General features: G+C 35.4%; 1 protein-coding gene across 4 annotated transcripts in view; it reads left to right on the top strand.

Annotated features, from left to right (window-relative positions):
- Window positions 1-21,723, top strand: part of LOC135072439 (acyl-CoA Delta-9 desaturase-like) — a 30,420-nt gene extending 8,697 nt beyond the window's left edge. For 2 of the 4 annotated variants that reach the window (XM_063966340.1, XM_063966337.1), the window contains exons 2-7: window positions 1,909-2,192; window positions 5,572-5,702; window positions 10,857-11,068; window positions 12,661-12,846; window positions 15,058-15,227; window positions 17,888-21,723. In XM_063966340.1, coding sequence (XP_063822410.1) covers window positions 1,910-2,192; window positions 5,572-5,702; window positions 10,857-11,068; window positions 12,661-12,846; window positions 15,058-15,227; window positions 17,888-17,997 — 1,092 coding nt within the window. In that variant the 5' untranslated portion in view covers window position 1,909 and the 3' untranslated portion in view covers window positions 17,998-21,723. Of the gene's footprint in view, window positions 1-645; window positions 912-1,908; window positions 2,193-5,571; window positions 5,703-10,856; window positions 11,069-12,660; window positions 12,847-15,057; window positions 15,228-17,887 lie in introns of those variants that run through there. The other 2 variants (XM_063966341.1, XM_063966339.1) reach the window with 2 other exon arrangements.
- Window positions 21,724-21,967: the final 244 nt, after the last annotated feature.

Genomic DNA, 21,967 nt, shown 5'->3' with positions numbered 1-21,967 from the left:
TGCCATTAAATATTTATTTATATTTTACCCAGCGTATAAAACTAATCAACTTCCTATTTGCATGTTGTCATGCTGGTGTTTTGTTATCTATTTATTGTATATGAGTCAATGATTAACATTAACTCACTTTCCTTTACCTCTACGATTATCTAAGGATGACTCCACAAAGTGATTAATTTTCAGAAATATCAGTATAACATGTCCAGACACTAATATATCACTGCTTAAAGAAGCGTAGGTACATTTGGTACTTTTAAGTTTCATTAATAAATTACTAACACACAATGTATGACTAATTTATTCAGGAAAATTGTATTTTGGCAATCCTTGTCACGGTTATCGTTATAAATCTGTTAAGCTTTTATACATCACTATTTATTATTAGCATGCATCGTTGCTACGCAGTATTTAGATTTATAAATGCAGTTGTCCGTTCATCTTGGAAATAAAGCGATAACTATATTTTTTTACTATAGAGTTTCAGACCGAAAATACTCAGCAAAATAAAAATACATTCAAAATGCAGCCTTACTCTTATTAGGGTATTTACACAATATATCAATACCGATAGCGTATCCTAAAAACTACATTAATATCTTAGTCCGCCACAACAACTTAGTCACCCTGGGTTTGACCACCTGTGTCAACTTAAACTGATAATAACCCAACCTTATCATAACGCAACCATGGCCACTTACGATTTCATTTTAAAAGTTGTCGTCTAGAGGAAAAACACCTGTGTAGTTTAGAATTCATTCTCAGAAGCCTTTTTAGACTGAATTAATACTAAAATTAACCGAGCTCTACAGAAAATTGGGATTATGTAATCACTGTTTAGTTTTTTTAATCGTGGTAATTAATTATAAATATTTAAAAAAAACATTCGGAAAACTGCTCTTGAATACCTACAGGTAATAATTAGCAATTAAAATAATATCAGTATCCGCTACTCTAATAACACCACTTAAATTCATTATCTCGTAATAAATGAAATAAAATATTATTTTATAGCAATCAAGTTACAAATACAAAAATACAAAAATAAATACAAAATACAAAATATTTTATTTCATTACAAAAGTACATTAAATAACATACAGGGTTTGGAGTTTCCTTTTAAGCATACAGTTGCTTGTGTTAGGAAACACCGCTCTTGTGTTAACAATATTTAAGTAGAACTTATTCAAATCTCTATTGTACCGCGTGTCAGTGTGTGTGTGTGTGTGTGTGTGCGCGCGTGCGTGCGCGTGTGTGTGTGTGTGTGTGTGTTACAAAAAGTTAAAAGTTTAAAGTTACAAAAAGTACGTGAATTGCAGTATTCTGGTACAAAGCATACCTGTTTGTGGTCATAGTTTTTTATTATTATATTTATATAACTTTGACTAACTAGATCATTTTGCCATAAAACCCGGTAACACGTTCCCAACGAAGTGAACTAGGTTCGTACTCAATACCTGTCGTCTTGATAAATGATGGGGTTTGAAAAGCTTAGTTCGAACTACTGAATATTAATGATCAGTCAACATACATACAAGAGACTCTTATTGAAACGAACATTCGGTAAAAATATTCCTAAAATAAACGTTTAAAATCTCAAAATAAAGAAACTGTCTAGTTGCTTTTACTCTTTTAATACAGCCTTATATTAAAATTCATAATGCGTGAACTGGTGATACACTTTTGATGAAGTTTCCGACTTAAACTTATTACGAGTACACACAACGCGTCTAAAACTTCTTGATGTGGGGACCCTGTTTGACAAAGCGTATTCCAAACTCAAACTGTACTATGAAATTAAACATAAATTAACGAATACGTAACAACATAACCATGTTTACTCCTTCAAAGTTACAACATTCCGAAAATAATAGAAAAACAATATTTGAAATTCTTTTGTTTTGTCCACAGAATGGCTCCAGCGCAGCAGGACGTTCCCATCTGTGGGGAGGCCCACCCTCAGATTAGATTAAGACTTAACGGCAGTGATAATAAGAGTGAAAATAAAGTGAATAGTGGTGATGATCCAGTACTCCGAAACGAAGACTTCGATATTAGTGAATATGAAGCGATGGAATTCAGGCCGAGGATAAAGTGGCCAGATCTCATAGTACAAGTAGCGTTGCATTTAGTGTCATTATATGGACTTTATCTGGTTCTAAGTTTCCAAGTGAAATTCTTCACAGTATTATTTGGTAAGTGTTTTTAAACCATTATTTTAATGAGTATAAAAGTCTAAAAGTTTATCTTATTTTGTCATTACTTCGGAGCAAGTATTTTTTAAATCCAGGTTTAATTCCTGGCTAACATTTCGTTTCGGATTTTCCTTTCAAAAACATTGTCCAGCAGACGAGTTTAATTTTAGATTAATTGTATTAATTTAGGATCCCAGACGTATGAGACAACCAGTAAATTAATTATGATGAGAAGGCCTAAAAGCCTAGCCTAAATAACTCGTTAGCAAGTTTCGAGTAATGATGAAAGTTAGCTCTACCTCCCTAAGCACTAGACGCTTTGACTTCGACTATCTTAACTACCTTACTAAAACGATTAGTAAGAAGTTTCTTTTAGCTTATTAAATTTAAGTAGTGTATTTTATTCGTTTTCTCAAAGGCTGAGTTTTGTCAAATATGTTACGTTCTGTTTATCTCAAAAGCATCAATCGATACGTTAATTTTATGTAACCTTGTTTTGAGGGTATTTTTTTGTAAAATTTAAACAACAACTAAGAAAACTACAGTACGATATTCTTTGTTAGGTATATAATTTATTCACATAATATACTAAAGTTATGCCTAGCTGATTTTAAGTGTAAAAGCACGAACAATATTATTGCTAGTTGACACTTAGACACGTCGCTAATCGTGATCCATAACTAATTTACAATGTAACAGATTCACTACTACGATAAATCTACAGTTTTGGCGTAACTCGATAACTTTGCGATCACGAATTAGAATAGATATCGAATTTTCTGTCATCCACAGACCTGGTCTACGACCTAAACCAACAGTGAGAATTGTTGAGTCCCACCCACACACTTTTCTATATTGTTGGTTCGTAAGTAAACTTCCAAATAATTGACAACTCAATCTTATTAGGTTTGGGTATTATTTCTGTAAAGTTGTTAACAGACCACGTTATTAACAGACTCAATTATGTAAAAGACTGCAGATAGCTTTAAATGGCTAATCCTAATAAGCTATCTTAGATACTATTAGGTAGGTAGGTATTATTAGATTTTCAGCCAGCGTGTCTCTTTTTCCTTGGTTCGTGTATTTTGCAGATTTAGCCAGTGTCAAATTAACGTTTCAAATAGTATGTTCAGCTCAACGAAATTCCTTGAAAATAAAACTTGCTTCGCATGACGCTTCATTCTTCCGCCAAAAAGTCCCTATCTATACATAATTTATTTCAAATGGTAACGAATAAGACTGGCTTATAGACTAAGAGCTAGTGAACGCCAGACCTACGTTATTTTATAAAGGCTGAAAGTTTGTCAGCGCATGCTCCCAAAATAGCTAAGAACCATGGCCAAACATGAAGTTTGGGTAATGGTGGCTTTGGCAGACAGACGGTACTAAAAGTGTGTAAAATACCAACTTAATTACGTCAAAGTATAAAGGCTGATTTTTTGATATTTCCTTCAAAATGTTATTAGAAATGACGTCATTCATTGACAGACACCTACCATGGTGGAAACCCTTAGCCAGACACCTTAAAGTTCATGAAAATGTAGTCCTACTTACGTCATACTATAAAAGCTGATATTTACATAAAATATTTGAACTATTATTTGATGAAGTTTCCTCATCAGCCAGACACTTCTGATGGTTCCTTCGCCTTGCCAGACAGCTTTTAGGGTGGCTGAAAGTGGGAACGCGAGGCACTATAAATATTGTTTTTTGTACTTTTTCTTAAGTTACTCAAGTATTTTGAGTCTGTAAATCATCATCTCATGTTGATGAGCTGATGATGGAAGGTAAGTACAACTTCTTAAGGCTTAAGAGTTGGAGGACAATTCTTTAACCAGTATATATAAGTATAGTTTCTAAAGTTATTTGGGTGTTTGCATCAGCTAGTCATCATCCCATGTTGATGGAAGGTACAACTCCTTAACGCTTAGAAGTTGTAGGATAATTGACGTCATGCTCCCCGGCGGAAGTACTTTTGATTTAACTAGTGTAAGTTTCTAAAATTAATCTATGAAATGTCTATAAAATTCTAGTCCTATTTTAAAAAAAGCTATGTCTCAGGTTTCGCCGTATTTTGTTATTGAAAGTGGTTGCGCTGCAGAGTATTCTTCCAGCGAAACCATCACGATATATTTATTACTATGCATAGTATAATCAAATGTATAGTATCAAATAATTCTATAACAATTCTATATTGAATTAGGACCCCCAAATCCTCACTAGAATTTATATACACGGAAAATATGGTACCACAAATTTTCTCTTCGAAATAGTTGCTAAACGCCTAGAGTAAAGTTCTTAGCAACATTAGCATTAACATAGGTAATGCTAATGTTGCTAAGAACTTTACTCTAGGCAACTTTCAGAGGTAATCACTTTAAAATTAGGGATTACCTACCTAAGCCTTAAGGAGTTGTACTTACCTTCCATCATCAGCTCATCAACATATGATGATTTACAGACTCAAATACTTGAGTAACTTAAGAAAAAGTACAAAAAACAATATTTATAGTGCCTCGCGTTCGCACTTTCAGCCACCCTAAAAGCTGTCTGGCAAGGCGAAGGAACCATCAGAAGTGTCTGGCTGATGAGGAAACTTCATCAAATGATGGTTCAAATATTTTATGCAAATATCAGCTTTTATAGTATGACGTAAGTAGGACTACATTTTCATGAACTTTAAGGTGTCTGGCTAAGGGTTTCCACCATGGTAGGTGTCTGTCAATGAATGACGTCATTTCTAATAACATTTTGAAGGAAATATCAAAAAATCAGCCTTTATACTTTCACGTAATTAAGTCTGTATTTTACACACCTTTAGTACCGTCTGTCTGCCAAAGCCACCATGACCCAAACTTCATGTTTGGCCATGGTTCTTAGCTATGTTGGGAGCATGCGCTGACAAACTTTCAGCCTTTATAAAATAACGTAGGTCTGGCGTTCACTAGCTCTTAGTCTATTACATTTAAGAAAAAAGACTCAAATGTCAATGTCCGAGTCTAACTAAAGCAAAGAAACTCCTTGGTCGCGCTTCTGGCCGCTTAAACTTTTCTTTTTCTTCTGCCCGATTTCGACTGTCAGTTGTTTTCATTGTGGGATTTTTCGCGCTCATTTTCACAACATAAATTTTATTAATGGTGGTCTGTAAAGTATGCACTTTTTCGGATTCTTTCCAAAAGTATCATAATTAGTAACTATAATTAATAATTCTCTGTAAGTTTAAATAACATTAGCGCGTTGCATCAATATTTGTCAATTTAAATTTTTATAGCTTAAAATTGCTGTGTTTTAAATAGTGCCCCGTTTGTAGGTTTGATCTCATACCTAGTCCTAATATCATCAGTTCTTTTGTCTAGTTAAATTTTGTCAAATTTTCCAGCATTTGCCACAATATACACGTCGGGCTTCGGCATCACGGCAGGCGTGCATCGGCTGTGGTCGCACCGCGCGTATCGTGCGCGGACGCCGCTACGGGCCCTACTTGCTATCCTTTTCACTATTACAGGACAAGTAAGTGACAAAATGAGTTATTAATTTAATACCGTAATTACCCTTTATTTTCTTAGTTAATATTTAGAATGTCTAGTTTCCGTAATACAAATTTAAATGAGCCATTCGCAAAAATGGTCTACGTATGTAGATAGGCTCTTTATGTATTTGTGGATATGATTATAACTTCTAGTAAGTTGAAAAGCAAGTGTCAAATTATAATAATTTATTATGACATCATCTAGCATCGACTGTTTAATCCCCGACGGCAAATAAATTTAAGCTGTCATAGACATGATGACGCAAATCCAATTTATATTGTTTAGCATAAAATAATTTCTTCATCAGAGGAACCGTTCGTACCCAAAGCTAAGAGACCAATATTGTTAGCACTTGGCCTTGGATAGGCGTTTCTATAGTCAATAATAGAAATTTATTGAGACCCTTACTCACAAGATTTTTTTCTAGCATTATTTGCATTATAAATATTATAACTCCTTAAGTTAATTTTATTAAAATTGGGACTTTCCATGTTAGTAAACAATGCTTGACCATTGAACACGTGACTGACTCATTTCGTCATTTTAACAACATAGGTACAATATCCTACTCGTAATTCTACTTCTGATTAAGGGTTTTCCCCAATGGTTCACTTTTGTGGTTTGCACGCGTCCGAATGCTCCATATGACCTGATAAAAACTTTCTCTTTTGCTTCAACAATTTTATCAAAACATATGATTGAGTAGGTACCTACTTCGTTGTTCAAAAATTCAATGTATTTTTTTTCATGTTTGTTCGGTTCATCATTTATTTTACATACAAAATCATTGTTATTTTACACGCAAAATACTTATTATTATCTAATACGCCTCATTAATTGAACCAAGATTTTACTTGTTATTTGGATTGTATTTTCTACAAGCATCAAATGTCAGAGAAATGTTTGATAGCGTTTCAATTGATACTTTAAACCTTTTGAAAAGAAACCGTTATTAAATCTAGGTAAGATTGCCTCTCCAACATCTTTGACTATCAGATTTTCGCATTGTTTCGATCAGTATAGTACACAGCTATTGGAAACAATAATTGAAACTAGTAAATAAATTCCACTACTACAATAGGCTATTAACTCAAACCATGTATAATACAATTTTCTATTGTCGTTCTTACAACTCGTTTATTGTAAAGAACTCTAGCTGCAGTAAATAACGCAATAAAACTACCACATAATTTAGATAACAAATGGCACTTCACAGTTTAATGCATGTCTTAATCTGTTAGAATCCGATTTCAATATCCTAACCATTCTAAAATACATTTAAAGTAACAAAATAAGGAAAGAATTGGAAACAAGTGGATCGATTTCTATTATTGTCTAGCTAAGCTTGCCGCCGTATCCAGAGGAGAAAAGTGTAGGTGTACACACGCAGTTCTTAAGAAGTCATGTTCTAAAAAACTATTTCGGGGAAATACTTAAGTACCTGTACTAAAAAATACACTCGAATTGAGAATCTCCTTTTTTTGAAGTCGGTTATAAGTAGATTGCAGTCCTGTATCCGTTTTTCACTCGCTGTGAATTGCATTCATTATTCTGAAATATGTGTGCCTCCTCCAGGCATCTCAAAGCTTAAGTAAAGTTATGAAAACGATTTATTCTTACCTCTCCTCCTAAACCCCTAACGTGTTTAATCAGTTTTAGGAGCGCGAATTAAATAAGAAAGGGTAGGAAAAGTCCAATTCCCATGCCGTACAAATGAACGAAAATTACCAAAGTGTCGCGGACACTTCTTCCGACAGTAAAACATTTTAGTTAACATTTTTTGTCCAAGTTTTGTGGATATAATAAAGGGTTCCAAAAATAAAGGGTTTCTAGAGAGAGTTCCATAACTGAAACGAGGTCTCTCAAGAAACCTCAATGGTGCGCAGTGTGTTATAGAGAGCGCTATGAAATTAATGCTCAGTCTCTTTACGTCAATACCCTATGTATATTCAATGGTCAATACCCTATGAATCATTGGCCAAATGATCCCAGAATGTATTAAAGATTCCACGAAAATTACATCAAAATCTATAAGACTGAGGATCAGAACCAATTATAAAGAGACTAAACGTTTTTGTAAAAACACACGAATGCCGCATTAAAGTAATTACGCTTGTGCACGATTCACTGACCAGTAACCTTTCAGTAAGTATCGCGTGAATTCCTTTAATGATGCCTTTAAAATTAAACTGAAATCATTAATAAATTGTAGTTTTTAAAAGTGAATAATTTTGTGTCTATCTCCATTTTATTTGTGTAAGTAGCTATCCTCAATTTTGAATAAATGAACCTTGAATCAACCGAGAAGATACCATGTTTCATACTTATCTATAAGTAGTGCACGACGCGACAATCACATTGTTTCTATCATTATCACGCCACGCCAAAGCCTTATTATCATTCATATTGTAAATAAAAATTATCCGGTAATCTAATACATTTGTCCATTAATGAAAGTAATTACTACCGATCGCGTGTTTGCACCTCGTGTGCCCTGTATTGGTTCAATTAAGTATTCAGCCACCACGCCCCGCCTAGAAAGCGTAGTCACAGAATACTTAATGGTACTAGCTTAATAGTGCGGCTAACTAGGGCACTACTGTTCCCATGACATTACAATAAAAGAAAAATGGGAAATGCTTTATGAAAATTTTATGACACCTTAATTCCAGCCAAAATACTGTCGCATAAATTTACTTTCACGTAGGTATATTATATGTATTTCACAGAAATATTCTATGTATTTCACAGAAAAGGGAACATGCTTTAAATACTAAATTACCTAAGGGTAATTGATTCTGTAAAATGTACTTCGATCAGTGGATTTCAGGCTCATTCTGTATTAATCAAATCCCAAATTGGGAAAGTGAGTGTCCTTATCATATTTCAAAGATCAAACTTTTTAAACAACCAAAAAAAAACATTTTTTAATTAAATCTAAATTCGTGGAAATTAATCAAGCTAGCAGAGGGCTGGTAAATTGATGAAGCCATTTAAAAAGTATTAAAGCAACCAATATTAAATGGTTTCATTGATTATTCCAGTTACAAGACTGGCACTAAAAACTAAGTTATTAAATCTTCAATTTTCAAGGAAAATTATTTTTAGTCATTAATAATCTTATTGTAAAACTAGCGGCCGCCCGCAACTTCGTACGCGTGGATCCCGTTTTACCCCTTCATCTATCTTACACGGTTAAGATTTTTTCATACAAATGTTTTTTCCCGCTAACTCCCGTTCCCGTGGGAATTTTGCAATATCCTGTTGTAACTAAGCTTTAAGTTTACTAAGGTACCTGCATGCCAAATTTCAAGCGTCTATCTTACGCGGTTTAGATTTTTTCATACAAATGTTTTTTCCCGCTAACCCCCGTTCCCGTGGGAATTTTGCAATATCCTGTTGTAACTAAGCTTTAAGTTTACTAAGGTACCTGCATGCCAAATTTCAAGCGTCTAACTTAAGAAGTTTAGATTTTTCATAAAAAAAGATTTTCCCCCCAATTCCCGGTCCCGTGGGAATTCCTAAGTATCCTATAACCTGCCCAGGAGTATGAAGAATAATTGTACCAAGTTTCGTTAAAATCCGTCGAGTAGTTTTTGTTTCTATAAGGAACATACAGACAGACAGACAGACAGACAGACAGACAGACAGACAAAAATTTACTGATTGCATTTTTGGCATCAGTATCGATCACTAATCACCCCCTGATAGTTATTTTGAAAATATATTTCATGTACAGAATTGACCTCTCTACAGATTTATTATAAGTATAGATGATTCACGCTTTAAATAAATTGATAAAAAAAATACATGGCGACTCTACTTTATTTGTCGAAACAAAATGTAGACAGACGATGCAAACTCCCATTATTAAATGCAAACGCATGTCATAAAGTTTATTGTTTGGACTCTGATGGTCGTGAATCGAACCGGTAAGATACAATATAATTAAATTTTATAGATTTAATAACAAATTATACATATATTGACTAAAATTATCATTTCAAAATTACATAAAAAAATTACCGCTGCGTATGCAAATCAATATTTAATTTCCAGCCACAGTCTCAAAAGATGTCGCAACTCGCAACCAAATGTAGAGCCCGACCTCGTCCGGCAACTGGAGTCAATTGCCGCGTTAACCCCTCGCATGGTGACGGCCAACTGTAAACAGTATAGTTAGCTGTGAACTTGAAAACATGCACACAAATCTGTTGATGAAACTTTGTAAAAAAAAAAATTCTCACATTGTCATTGATCAGGTTCATTCTTCATCTTCATCCTTCTTTTCTCAACATCACGTCGCACTAAGCTAAATTCGACAGTACCTACCCTTATAAAATGTTCTCTTTATTAAATGAGAGATTTAAAAAGTATGAATTCGTATATTTATAACTATTCAAACTGTATTCAACCGCTACGCAGAGAAAAATAAAATCTTACCTATAGATATTCTGTATCCACATTTTCATTTCAACATATCGATCGCATCAGATGGGTATGTTTACTATCTCTCGATTGAAAAATACGCTTATTGAATATGTACGTAAATAAACCCCTTGATATCCACATATTTCCTTGGCTCTCCACCGACTCGATGTCGTGTATTTATCCAGTAAAGTTAGGTGACATCAAAAAGGGTTAACGGACCCTTATTTAAATTTAATAGAAATTGAGAAAACTAAGTTCATATGTTGTTTAAATGCCAGATTAAAGTAGGTACGGATTAGCTTAGCATGCCAAATTCCATGATCATCATTGTAAGTTAAAACTTATGAGTTAGCCAATACAAGCTACACAAACTACATACCTACTTATACTATCAGTGCAGTACTGATGTCGCTCCTAAGCCAAGGATTGACAACAGGACTTATTTTATAACAATGTTTTGAGACCCCCCTGGCCATACATACAATAATTATGTAGGAATCATGTAATACGATGAAAGTGTACGAAACGCTCTGCGCGTAAAAACTCCGAAAATTTTCCGTATTATGTAACAACTCTCGAAACTCGATTCAATTTCAATCATAGATTTCCCGTGTGACTTGTCTAATATAGAAATTTCACAAATGAAACAGAGCTGAGTTTTGGGCCAAAATAAATCGATTTATTGACCCCCTTTTCTTCGCAGAGGGACATCTACACATGGGCGCTAGACCACCGCGTGCACCACAAGTATTCCGAGACCGTGGCGGACCCCCACGACATCCGGCGAGGGTTCTGGTTCGCCCACGTGGGGTGGCTGGTGCTGACCCCTCACCCCGCTGTTGAGAACCGCCGGATAGCGCTGAAGGAGACCTCGCAGGATCTGATGGCAGATCCCGTTGTGAGACTGCAGAAAATGTAAGTGTTTATCTTGATTTATACGAGTAAGTCCATTGAGATACTGTGGAAAAGTGGGTGTTATAACTATAATTAGAAAACTCTTGGCCAGTATCTTACCTGATGAAAAATGATGGTCAGGCCAAAAGTTCATTTCTCCTGTGGACATACCTACACGTTTACAAATACCTTGAAAATTACTCTTTCATTTTATTCAATTTTGCTAACTTAGGCTGGGTTGCACCATCTTTATTACTGTAACTTTGGACAAACGTCAAAAATCTGTCAAAATCCATACTAAAAGCACCGGTTATCGTCAAAGTTACAGTCAAAGTTAAGTAGGTGGTGCAACTCAGCCTTACTGTTGTGCCAAGCTTTAGCTATTGCCTATTTTTCACTTGTATAAAAACCTTCCCTACTGTGGAAATAGTATGAGTTTTATTGTCTGACTTTCGCTTCTTTCTTTTCATCCTAATGAAAGTGATACTGTTTTTCTTTGAATACTTGTCTCTAATATTTAAGAGATGATCTCTAAAACTGAAATCCTTATCACACTTTATGTAAGTTTTTTAGTTTTAAGTAATAAACTAAAAGCATATAAAAAAAACATTTTGTATTAAAGCGCAGTAGGGAGCTGCGGATGTCCATAATGTTTTAATAGTATTAAATATTCGATCAATAAAACATTTCCTTATAAATAAACAGTAGATATTTTAGAAGACATTTTATTTTACAACGTGAAACGCGATTAAAAACTTAGATACTTATATCATGACTGAAACTTAGATGAATAGTCTAAATAATAAAATCTCGCAATAATTTGCAATACAGTGAAAAGATCCCTGCTAAGTGAGAGCTTTGAACTGTGAATGTTCATATTATATGACATAGACACACGCACAAAGACTTCGATTTCAATGTCTTCAGATCTCATATCAGAAATCAGAATCAGAAACTCTCGTGTAAGGGTAAGATGTCTCATATTGGATTTAGCTAAACATATTGTCACACATGAGAAGATAAGACATTGTACTTACGAGTGTTGGAGGCCTAAAAAGGTTCTATTTTTTTCGGCAATAAACTTTAGCTACATACATATGTAGCTTTTAATAAGATCTTGAATTGATATTTTGAATATGAAATTTAGGAAAAGAAGACGTTTTGACTTTACAATATTACCAAATAATTACACTATGATAAGAGCCGCACATACTGTACATGAAATACCTATAGAGCAAGGGTTCTTTATTGCAGCTACATTACACCACACTCAGTCAACATGGTATAATAATTACATAATGATCTGGAGCTGCAAAATCCAGATTAATTAATGATGATAACAATATGACTATCATTAATATTTGAAGCGTAAGATGTGTCTAATCTATGTTCATTACTCATTATAACCAACTATAAAACACCCTTAATAAACAAGAATTTTTACTGTGGAGTAAACTGTAACATTTTAAACTCCGGAAAACATTAAAGCCCTTATCTTTCCGCCCCATCGGTAATTGCGACATAATATAGGACTCTATAGAAGACTTTTACATAGAAATAAAAGTTTCATATTATTTTTAAGGGGTACTCATCAAATTATATTCTTGTTTCAGATTCTTCATTCCAATGTTCGCATTACTCAACATAGCTTTACCAGTTTGGATCCCGTGGCACTTCTGGGAAGAGACCCTGGTGAACAGTTTCGTCATCAGCTTCGTACTCCGGTTCACCATCACTCTGAACATCGCCTATTGCGTCAACAGCTTCGCCCATTTATGGGGAAACAAGCCGTATGACAGGTAACACAATTGCCATAATTCTTTGTGCCTTATCAGTAATAAACATAAATCTTCTTAGTTTTTACAGTCACCAGCAAATTAAACTATAAATTCTGTTGCATAATTGCTGCAATTAAAATGACGTAAGATGTAACAATGTTTAACTTGATATACTCATCGTCCGTACTTCTCGTATCGAAGCAAAAAAATACTTAGCCGTATAGTAAAACACTTTCTTAAAAATCAAATGAACCGAGTTGATTGAATCTCTTTTGTGGAATAAATGATTATTATGTTAATAATTTTGTGTGAATAAATCTTTAAATTAAAGTTACTTAAAGTATTAGGGCTATATTTCACCGGGACACCATGGCGGCGCAACCAGTCGCCGCTACCAACACACTACAGCTCTATAGAGAGTTACTCACCTGGTACTGTCCGTTTGGTTGCGCAACCAATTTGGCGGCGCAACCAACTCGGAGGCGTGCGCAGAATGTTACTGGTTGCGCCGCCACGCTGGTCGCGCCACCACTAATTTCTATAGCGCTGTACTGACTGACTTCACCATACCATTTATATGCATATGTTAACATGGGTTAGTGTCGGCTCATATACCCATTTACCTAACACCTATATTTAGATTTAGAAACGATCTACCTAACTCGCTCCAATTGGTTTCGAGTTCCTCTATCGAACGAAGCATAACCATAGTTCTCTACTTCTCCGTACTAATTTCTATTGCTAAACTACTATTGCCCGAGAACTTTCGTGAACTCTCGTTACCTTCAAAATACCTAGGTCAATATTAGGTAATATCGACAGATCTTATATTAAATTCCGAAATCCGTTCAGTAATTAACTTCGAAATACTGATTCATGAATTCATAATACCTGTATTCATAAGTAAGGCCCAGAACACACGGTGAAACGCAACAGCAACGAAACTGCAACTTTCTGATGATTCTGATGAATGAAACTGAAACTGAAAGTTTCAAACTGGTAGCGTCATGTGTGGTCTTTCAAACTTAGATGCAACTCAAAAGTAACTAGCAGTTGCAGTTTCGTTGAAGTTGCGTTTCACCGTCTGTTCTGGGCCTAAATGTTTACATTATTTAGTTTTCGGTTGAAGTTGAAGGTCGAGCCCGGGTTTGACGTCTATCTTTTAAGGCTGAGTTGCACCACCTAACTTTGACCGTACGAGTACCTAACTATAACGATAACTGGCGTTTTTTGTATGGAGATTGACAGATTTTTGACGTTTGTCAAAGTTAAAGTAAGATGGTGCAACCCAGCCTAAGTCTTTTATCTTATTTCTAAAGCTTTTTACAACTACAAAAAAAATTCATTGGAAATTGATATTATGAAATGAACTTATTTTTATTTTTACTTGATTGATACTGAAAAATATTTTGAAATGTAGGTATTAACGAAAATTGGGTTTCCTTCAAATCACCTAGACTTTAGTTAGCTAAGTATTAAAATTGGGAACCTATTTGAAGTTAGTATGTAATTTTAAACAAGTACCTATTCAACACGCGTGTAACTTTTATTAGTGAAGTGGCCCTAAGCTACTGTGACTACTTACAGGCCTGTTCATCTCCGCGAGTTTACATCGAAAACAAAACACGCACGATGGCCCACCTACAGGATACTATTCGACAAGGCCTCACATACGAGCGAACATTGACTCACGCACGCGTATTCTTGTGTATGATGGAAGAAAATAAAGAAAATGGTGTACCAAATACTGTGCAGTATTTAACTGCCTAAATAATAATAAAAACACAGAATGTACTTTTTTAAGTTGCCTCAAGACACTGAGAGGTAAATAAGTAGTTAATGCTAAATCATGTATTTCCTCCGCCATTTTCCGCAGTTTGGCACCTCACGTCACATCATTTTACCGAAGTCAGCCCTATAGCTTCGGCGCAGTGCCGATCACTGACGTTTGTCAACAAAATGGTGCTTGACTCTTGAGACAGGCTAAATTACACCATATTGTTAATGACATTGAGCATACATTTTTTTAAATACCTTCGCGAAGTAAAACTTCTGTACGTAGTACTTATTATTATTCTGTGCTATTACTACTATAGTGACGGAGTTTCATGCACTGTTTCTTAATAGCACTGGTCCATATTTGTCCCGAAACAGTAGTAGGGTTGGTAACAGTGCTCTTTTAAAGCTTACTTAAAGAAAATAAGCTAATTTTTAATTTTTCTGATTCACCAGGTTCATCAAGTCAGTAGAGAACTCAGCCGTGAGCCTGGCAGCCCTGGGCGAGGGCTGGCACAACTACCACCACGTGTTCCCGTGGGACTACCGCACCTCAGAACTGGGCCGCATCAATATCTCAACCAACTTCATCGACGCCTTCGCCAAGATTGGATGGGCATACGATTGTAAGTACAGTTTATGATGATTAATATATTCGTTCATTCGTTCGTTTCAACCAAATGACGTCCACTGCTGGACAAATGCCTCCCCCAAGGATTTCCATAACTACCGGTCCTGCGCTGCCCGCTTCCAGGCTCTTCCCGCGACCTTCAACAAATCGTCGGTCCACCTAGTGGGGGGCCTGCCCACGCTACGTCTTCCGGCCTGTGGTCGCACTCGAGAACTTTCTTTTCCAACGGCCATCGTTTTTTTGAGCTATGTGTCCCGCCCACTGCCGCTTGATTTTAGCAATTCTGAGAGCTATATCGGTCGCTTTGGTTCTCCTGCGGATCTCCTCATTTCTCTATGTTAGGACCAAAACATTAACTGAAGATTGTTGGCGATTGTATTGTTCAGGAGTATTGTTCTGATACCTACATCTTTGTAAAGTTAAGATCTCATTTGCAGTTGACCATATTTTGGTCATTTATGAGAAACTCGTTGAGGATCAAGACAAATGAAAAAAAACATTAATGTGAAACATAACTAATAGTCCAGTAGATTTAGATTTTAAATCGGAAATAATTCCTACAAAAGATTTTATTGCTTTAATGGCTTCATTGGTTGCCCATTAAGACTCTCCTAGGTTTTCGACTTCGACGGAGTTGTGCTTAAGTGGTGGGGGCCCCCGAAAGGGGCGCTTTTTCGGTTTTCCGATTATATCGCGTAAAGGACTTACCCTATCGAAAAGTGGTCTTCCTGACGGTTGAAGGGCATTTAATCCTGCATTAAATAAGACCAAATTCATATGTTTTGGACAAACCGTTCTCGTGCAAATGTTCGGCAAAGTAGAAAATATGTGTATAATTAATGACCCTCTCCACGTCCAATAGCTCTTCACCCGTAGGCTCCCAAGCCTTGTAAAGGGTCGCCTTAACCAGCGTATCCCTGTCTAGGCTCACGAGTTGGATTCGCTTATCCTTGTTCGTTCCAGCCGTTCCTTAACTGCGGTTGCTGCACCTCTTCCTGGCACTCTCCTGAACGACTCTGTGTTACCTACTGTGGCTGCCCCTCTTCCTTGTACCCTCCTGTACGATTGCATTGCTTAGCCATATGCCTGGTCCAATGTTCGACGCCACAAAATCAACTTCGTACGCGTGAAAATAGTTTAAATACTATTTTCCGTGCTTGCAACATTTTTCTTTACTGCTTCGCTTCTATTAGTCGTAGAGTGATTGTATATATCCTATAGCCTTCCTCAATTTATGAGCTATTCAACACAAAAATAATTATTTCAATCAAACTAGCAATTCTTGAGATTAGCGCGTTCAAACAAACAAACAAAAAACTCTTCAGCGTTTTAATATGAACTTGTTGTTGTTGATTTTTGGCGTCGAACCTTAGACCAGGCATACGGCTAGGCAACGTAGTCGTGCAGGAGGATACAAGGAAGAGGAGCAGCCACAGTAGGTAACACAGAGTCGTTCAGGTGAGTGCCAGGAAGAGGTGTAGCAACCGCAGTTAAGGAACGGCTGGGACGAACAAGGATAGGCGCATCCAGCTCGTAAGCCTTGATAGGGTTACACTGGTTGAGGCGCTCCTTTTCAAGACTTGGAAGCCTGTGGGTAACGAGCCATTGGACGTGGAGAGGGTCATTAATTATACACATATTTTCTACTTTGCCGAACATTTGCACGAGAACGGTTTGTTTAAAACATATGAATTTGGTCTTATTTAATGCAGGATTAAATGCCCTTCAACCGTCAGGAAGACCACTTTTCGATAGGGTAAGTCCTTTACGCGGTATAACCGGAAAACCGAAAAAGCGCCCCTTTCGGGGGCCCCCACCACTTAAGCACAACTACGTCGAAGTCGAAAACCTAGGAGAGTCTTTATGGGCAACTAATGAAGCCATTAAAGCACTAAAATCTTTAGTTGGAATTATTTCCGATTTAATTCATTTTTGTGTTTAATTCTACTGGCCTATAATATACTGCCCAATTTTGTTTATATTTTTTATCCCGCTCACGCGAGATAGCGAGATGCCTTGAGTAACAGGGACAGTAGAGCAGAAAATATTGAAATTGAGTTAAAGAGTAGAGAATCAATGAGAACCGACCGACGTTGTTATGGTTATTGCACAAGAAACACCTTTAGAAGGTTTGATTCTAGTGTATTTACATACAAACGGAATAATACATACCACATTACTAAGAAGTTACGGTTAAACTTAATTGAAACTTAGTTCAGTCAGTATCGTAAGTTGTAGATCAAAGGACTACATTATGGTATACTTATATCATTCCATATACCTAATTAACGATTGTCAGTAGGTATCCATTTATAATCACACTAATATTATAAAGGCGAAAGTTTGTGAGTGTGTATGTTTCTAACTTTTTCATTTCTAATCGGCCAGTGCAATATTTGGTATGGAGTTAGCTGACACCCTGGATTAACTTGCAGGCTACGTTTTACCGCTGGTAACACCGCGGGGCGCAGCTAGTAATGTTTAATTATAAGTAATTATTTAGGTAAAAGTTGTGTGCAGCTGTAACTGGTTCATGGATTTTAAACTGATTTGTAGGTATTCTATGAATTTAATCGACGAATACATAATTCAAAAAGAAAAATATTAATTATTTGTAGCGTAAATCAAATGATAATATTTGACTATCACTTTCAGTAAAAGCCGCCACCTCTGCCATGATCATCAACCGAGCTGAGAAGACCGGCGATGGAACCTTCGGCGAGTCCGAGGAACCGGACCCTTTCCCTGAAGAATACGCACACTAAATTACTCTTCCTATTAATAAGACGCTGGATATCGTCTATTATTTTAATAAAGGAATCTTTTCAGTGTGAGAATATTAAAGCACATAAAACTAAATTAAAAACGACGCGCTCTCATAGAGACTCGAATCTAACGCACGTATTCACAAACATTACTATGAGGTCTCACAGTGCGCGTGGACGCACATGGCACTTGAACCAATCACAGAGCTCTATTTAACGCTGTGCGTTCGATTTTCTTCTTCACTTAAGCAAGCATCGTTTGTGAATACGGGCGTAACTGGTTGAGTGCATGCGCCTAACCCTATATGCCACAGAGGTCTTGCCTGATATGGCGAAATTGGCTTCTATATTTGATAAACTTTACTAGCTTGGTTACTAAAATTATAAATTTATTACTATGGATCTAATTTTATCAAAATATTCTATTTTTGTAAAACTCTGACCACAACATGTTGACCGTGGGGTTAAGTTTATAAGTATAAAATATTTTTTTACCTAACAGTATTTCACCTCTGCCATACCTTTATCGAAAATCACATTGCAATATGCATTTGAAATTCCCTATCAAGTCAAAGTTTGATGCATAATCGATCTTACGAGTATTAGATATCGTGGTGTTTAGATAATATATTATAAGATTAATTGGTTGGGATTCCCAACCAATTTTTCTATATTTTACTCAGGAAAATCACGGTCCAATTTGTCGTCCAATTATCTAAACACGATAAAAATAATAGAGATATTAACTGTTATCTGAGAGATTTGTCTGCAAGTGACACGCTATTAATGAGTTTGGGCGGATAAATGATCCATTAGATGAGAAACGAGATATTTCGTCATACCAGGCCTGTTCATCTCCGCGAGTTTACATCGAAAACAAAACACGCACGATTGCCCCCTACAAGAGTACTATTCGACAAGGCCTCACATACGAGCGAACATTGACTCACGCACGCGTATTCTTGTGTATGATGGAAAAAAATAAAGAAAATGGTGTACTAAATTCTGTGCAGTATTTAACTGCCTAAATAATAATAAAAACACAGAATGTACTTTTTTAAGTTGCCTGAAGACACTGAGAGGTAAATAAGTAGTTAATATTATTCATGATAATTCATGCTAAATCATGTATTTCCTCCGCCATTTTCTGCAGATTGGCACCTCACGTCACATCATTTTACCGAAGTCAGCCCTATAGCTTCGGCGCAGTACCGATCACTGACGTTTGTCAACAAAACTTCTGACAAAGTTGCTTGACTCTTGAGACAAGCTAAATTACACCATATTGTTAATGACATTGAGCATACATTTTTTTAAATACCTTCGCGAAGTAAAACTTCTGTACGTAGTACTTATTATTATTCTGTGGTCATACTTGTTACTTCAATCGCCGAAGTACTATATTTACGCCGAAGTCAGTTATATTAACTTTCCGCGATCACTTGTCAACGCCAATAACAATGAAAATAAGTCACAAGGTCATGCTGTAATATTCGGAAACAAGTCCCAAACTCGTTGCGGGAAATTGTAGGTTTCACTTATTTTCATAAAAAGAACAGAACAGAAATATCCTCGAAAATTCTCTTTGTAGTGACTCACTCAACCTACTAATTTTCGGTCTTTAATGGGAAATCATGGCTTCTCTTCTTTTGTTGTTAAGTTAATTAATGTTATTTTATTACGAAACAAGTTTTTAAGTTATAAGGAATTGAACACGGGTCAAAGTTTTACATATAACCTACGAGTACATGCTAAAAGTGTTTACTTTGAGAGCCATAAAGCCTGGAATGTCAATCGAAGTGTCCATAAAATCGTGCCACTGTCACAAGCCCTCCCGTCTGAGCTGGACGATAAAAAATAACAACTTGTTAAGGCTTTGTTTTTACTCACTAATGAATAAACTGATAAAATGTTAATGCTGTTTTGCATATTTTCAGTTTCCAGACGTATTAAGTCTCCTGACTTAAGAATTTGTACACAATTATTAAACTATATGTTAAATTAGATAACCTATGTGATACCTACGCATTGTTGGTGGCACCTAAAATAATAATTACAACGTGTAATTGAATGAACAAAATCTCCTGAAATTAATAGTAGGCACACACAATAGGTGGGATTGAGAGTACTAAAATTACTTTAATTAGACATTGGATAGTAATTATTTTTAAAATAAGTAACACTTATGTATCTTGCCGTGTCTGAAAATAAAAAAGGAATATCATTTTTACTTCAAAGTTAAAATTAATGAGTTGTAGAGAACGAATCTTATACGACTGAAATTAAAAAGCATACTTATGTGTAATCTGTAAAAAAAATACAAAATTATCATAAATATAATAATGTAGTTTTGTGATATCTGATACGTTATTTAATTGGCATGTTATAGAATTACACTGAATGCAATGCTTTTGTTTTCAGTGGAATGAAATTCCGAAACATTTAATGATGAAACTTTGATACAATAATAATCCCCGCAAGCTTTGAATTTCCTACCTCTGCTATTTTACGATATTATGAAATTGTCTTAAACGAGTGTTAACCAGCTAATTATAATGTTAATATTATTTACGAGTATAATATGCTTTAATGCTGCCTAATGGGGCATAATCGTAATGTGTCTTATGATTTAAAATAGCAAAAACTACCTTAACATCAATAGAAAAAGCAACAGCAAAATCACGAAACGTCTCCCAAAATATCGCAAATTTATTAAACACTGTAGGTACGAGATTATTATGTTAAATTTAAAAAACAATTGCCATAATCTGCTCATGATTATGCATTTGCCATGTTTCTATGGGACCAAATTGTCAACTTTTCATAGACTTTGAATAATTGATGATGAATATCGATGTCTGTAACTTCTGCCACAAAACAGGGACGAGAGCACGTCAAGCTACTTAAAGAGTGAAATAATTGAAAAATTATAAAATATCATTTGTGGATGCGATTTTGCAACTGAATGTCAAATCTGATGTGCTATCGACCGTACTTGCTACATAATACCTATGGTACTTCGTTCGGGAATCCAATTAGTTTCAATTATTGAAGTCTATACATATAAGCTTGAGGCATGTTTTTGAAGTATTAGAATTATGAAGTATAAAAAGGCTTTTATACTTTCTACGAATTGTTGAATGTCCGTCTGATATTGAGACTCATCGCATTAACCTGTCCCCCAATTTAAAATTGTTTGATTTAAAAGTGTTTAGTTCTCCGACACGTTTGGATGATACAAGATTAAAAACGCCAGGATTAAACACACGATTCCACATCATGCATGATGACAGCATGTAAGTCTAAAGATAGTAGAAGCACATTTTCCGGCCAACGAAAATACTTATCAGGAAATCGAACGATATGTAGGTATAAAACAGCGTGACGGATTTCAAGTTTTATTTGACAGGCGTAAATAGGGCGAAGAAAAGAGCGCTCTTTATGAAAGATCGAACATTACTTTATCACGTCAAAATTACAATACAATCACATTTTAATCGAAATTAGGTCTATTCTGTAGTTAAAATTTTCCATTTTAATTTACAATTACGTAGTAGTACAAATTGTTATTAAAATTTAAGAAATAATTTTATAATATTAATTGTAAGATGGCTGTTACAATTTTTTATTTAAGTATATTATTGTTTACTTATAAAATATGTACCTAATTTAATGTCTCTTAATTTATTTGTTATCGACCATAATATAATAAATGTTTCACATTAATTTTCAGTTTTTAATTTTACATAAGAAGCAATAAAATTACAAAGATCTCACTTTCTTAATAAATAATGGCAGTAGTCAGCCTCCTGTCGCGGTCATCTTTATCATTCTTCATCGTTTGGATAGTTCTACAGCCAAAAAAAAATCTAGTATCGCAGCTGTATCCAGATACTTTCTGCGACCTTCACCAGATCGTCGGTCCACCAAATCCACTCTAAGTCAATTATCTTGGTTTCTGATTTGATTA

This window comes from Ostrinia nubilalis, chromosome 6 (assembly GCF_963855985.1).
Source record: "Ostrinia nubilalis chromosome 6, ilOstNubi1.1, whole genome shotgun sequence".
In the NCBI taxonomy this organism is placed as follows: domain Eukaryota; kingdom Metazoa; phylum Arthropoda; class Insecta; order Lepidoptera; family Crambidae; genus Ostrinia; species Ostrinia nubilalis.
Note: the sequence above shows the minus strand (reverse complement) of the source record. Positions and strands in the feature narration are given on the sequence as shown.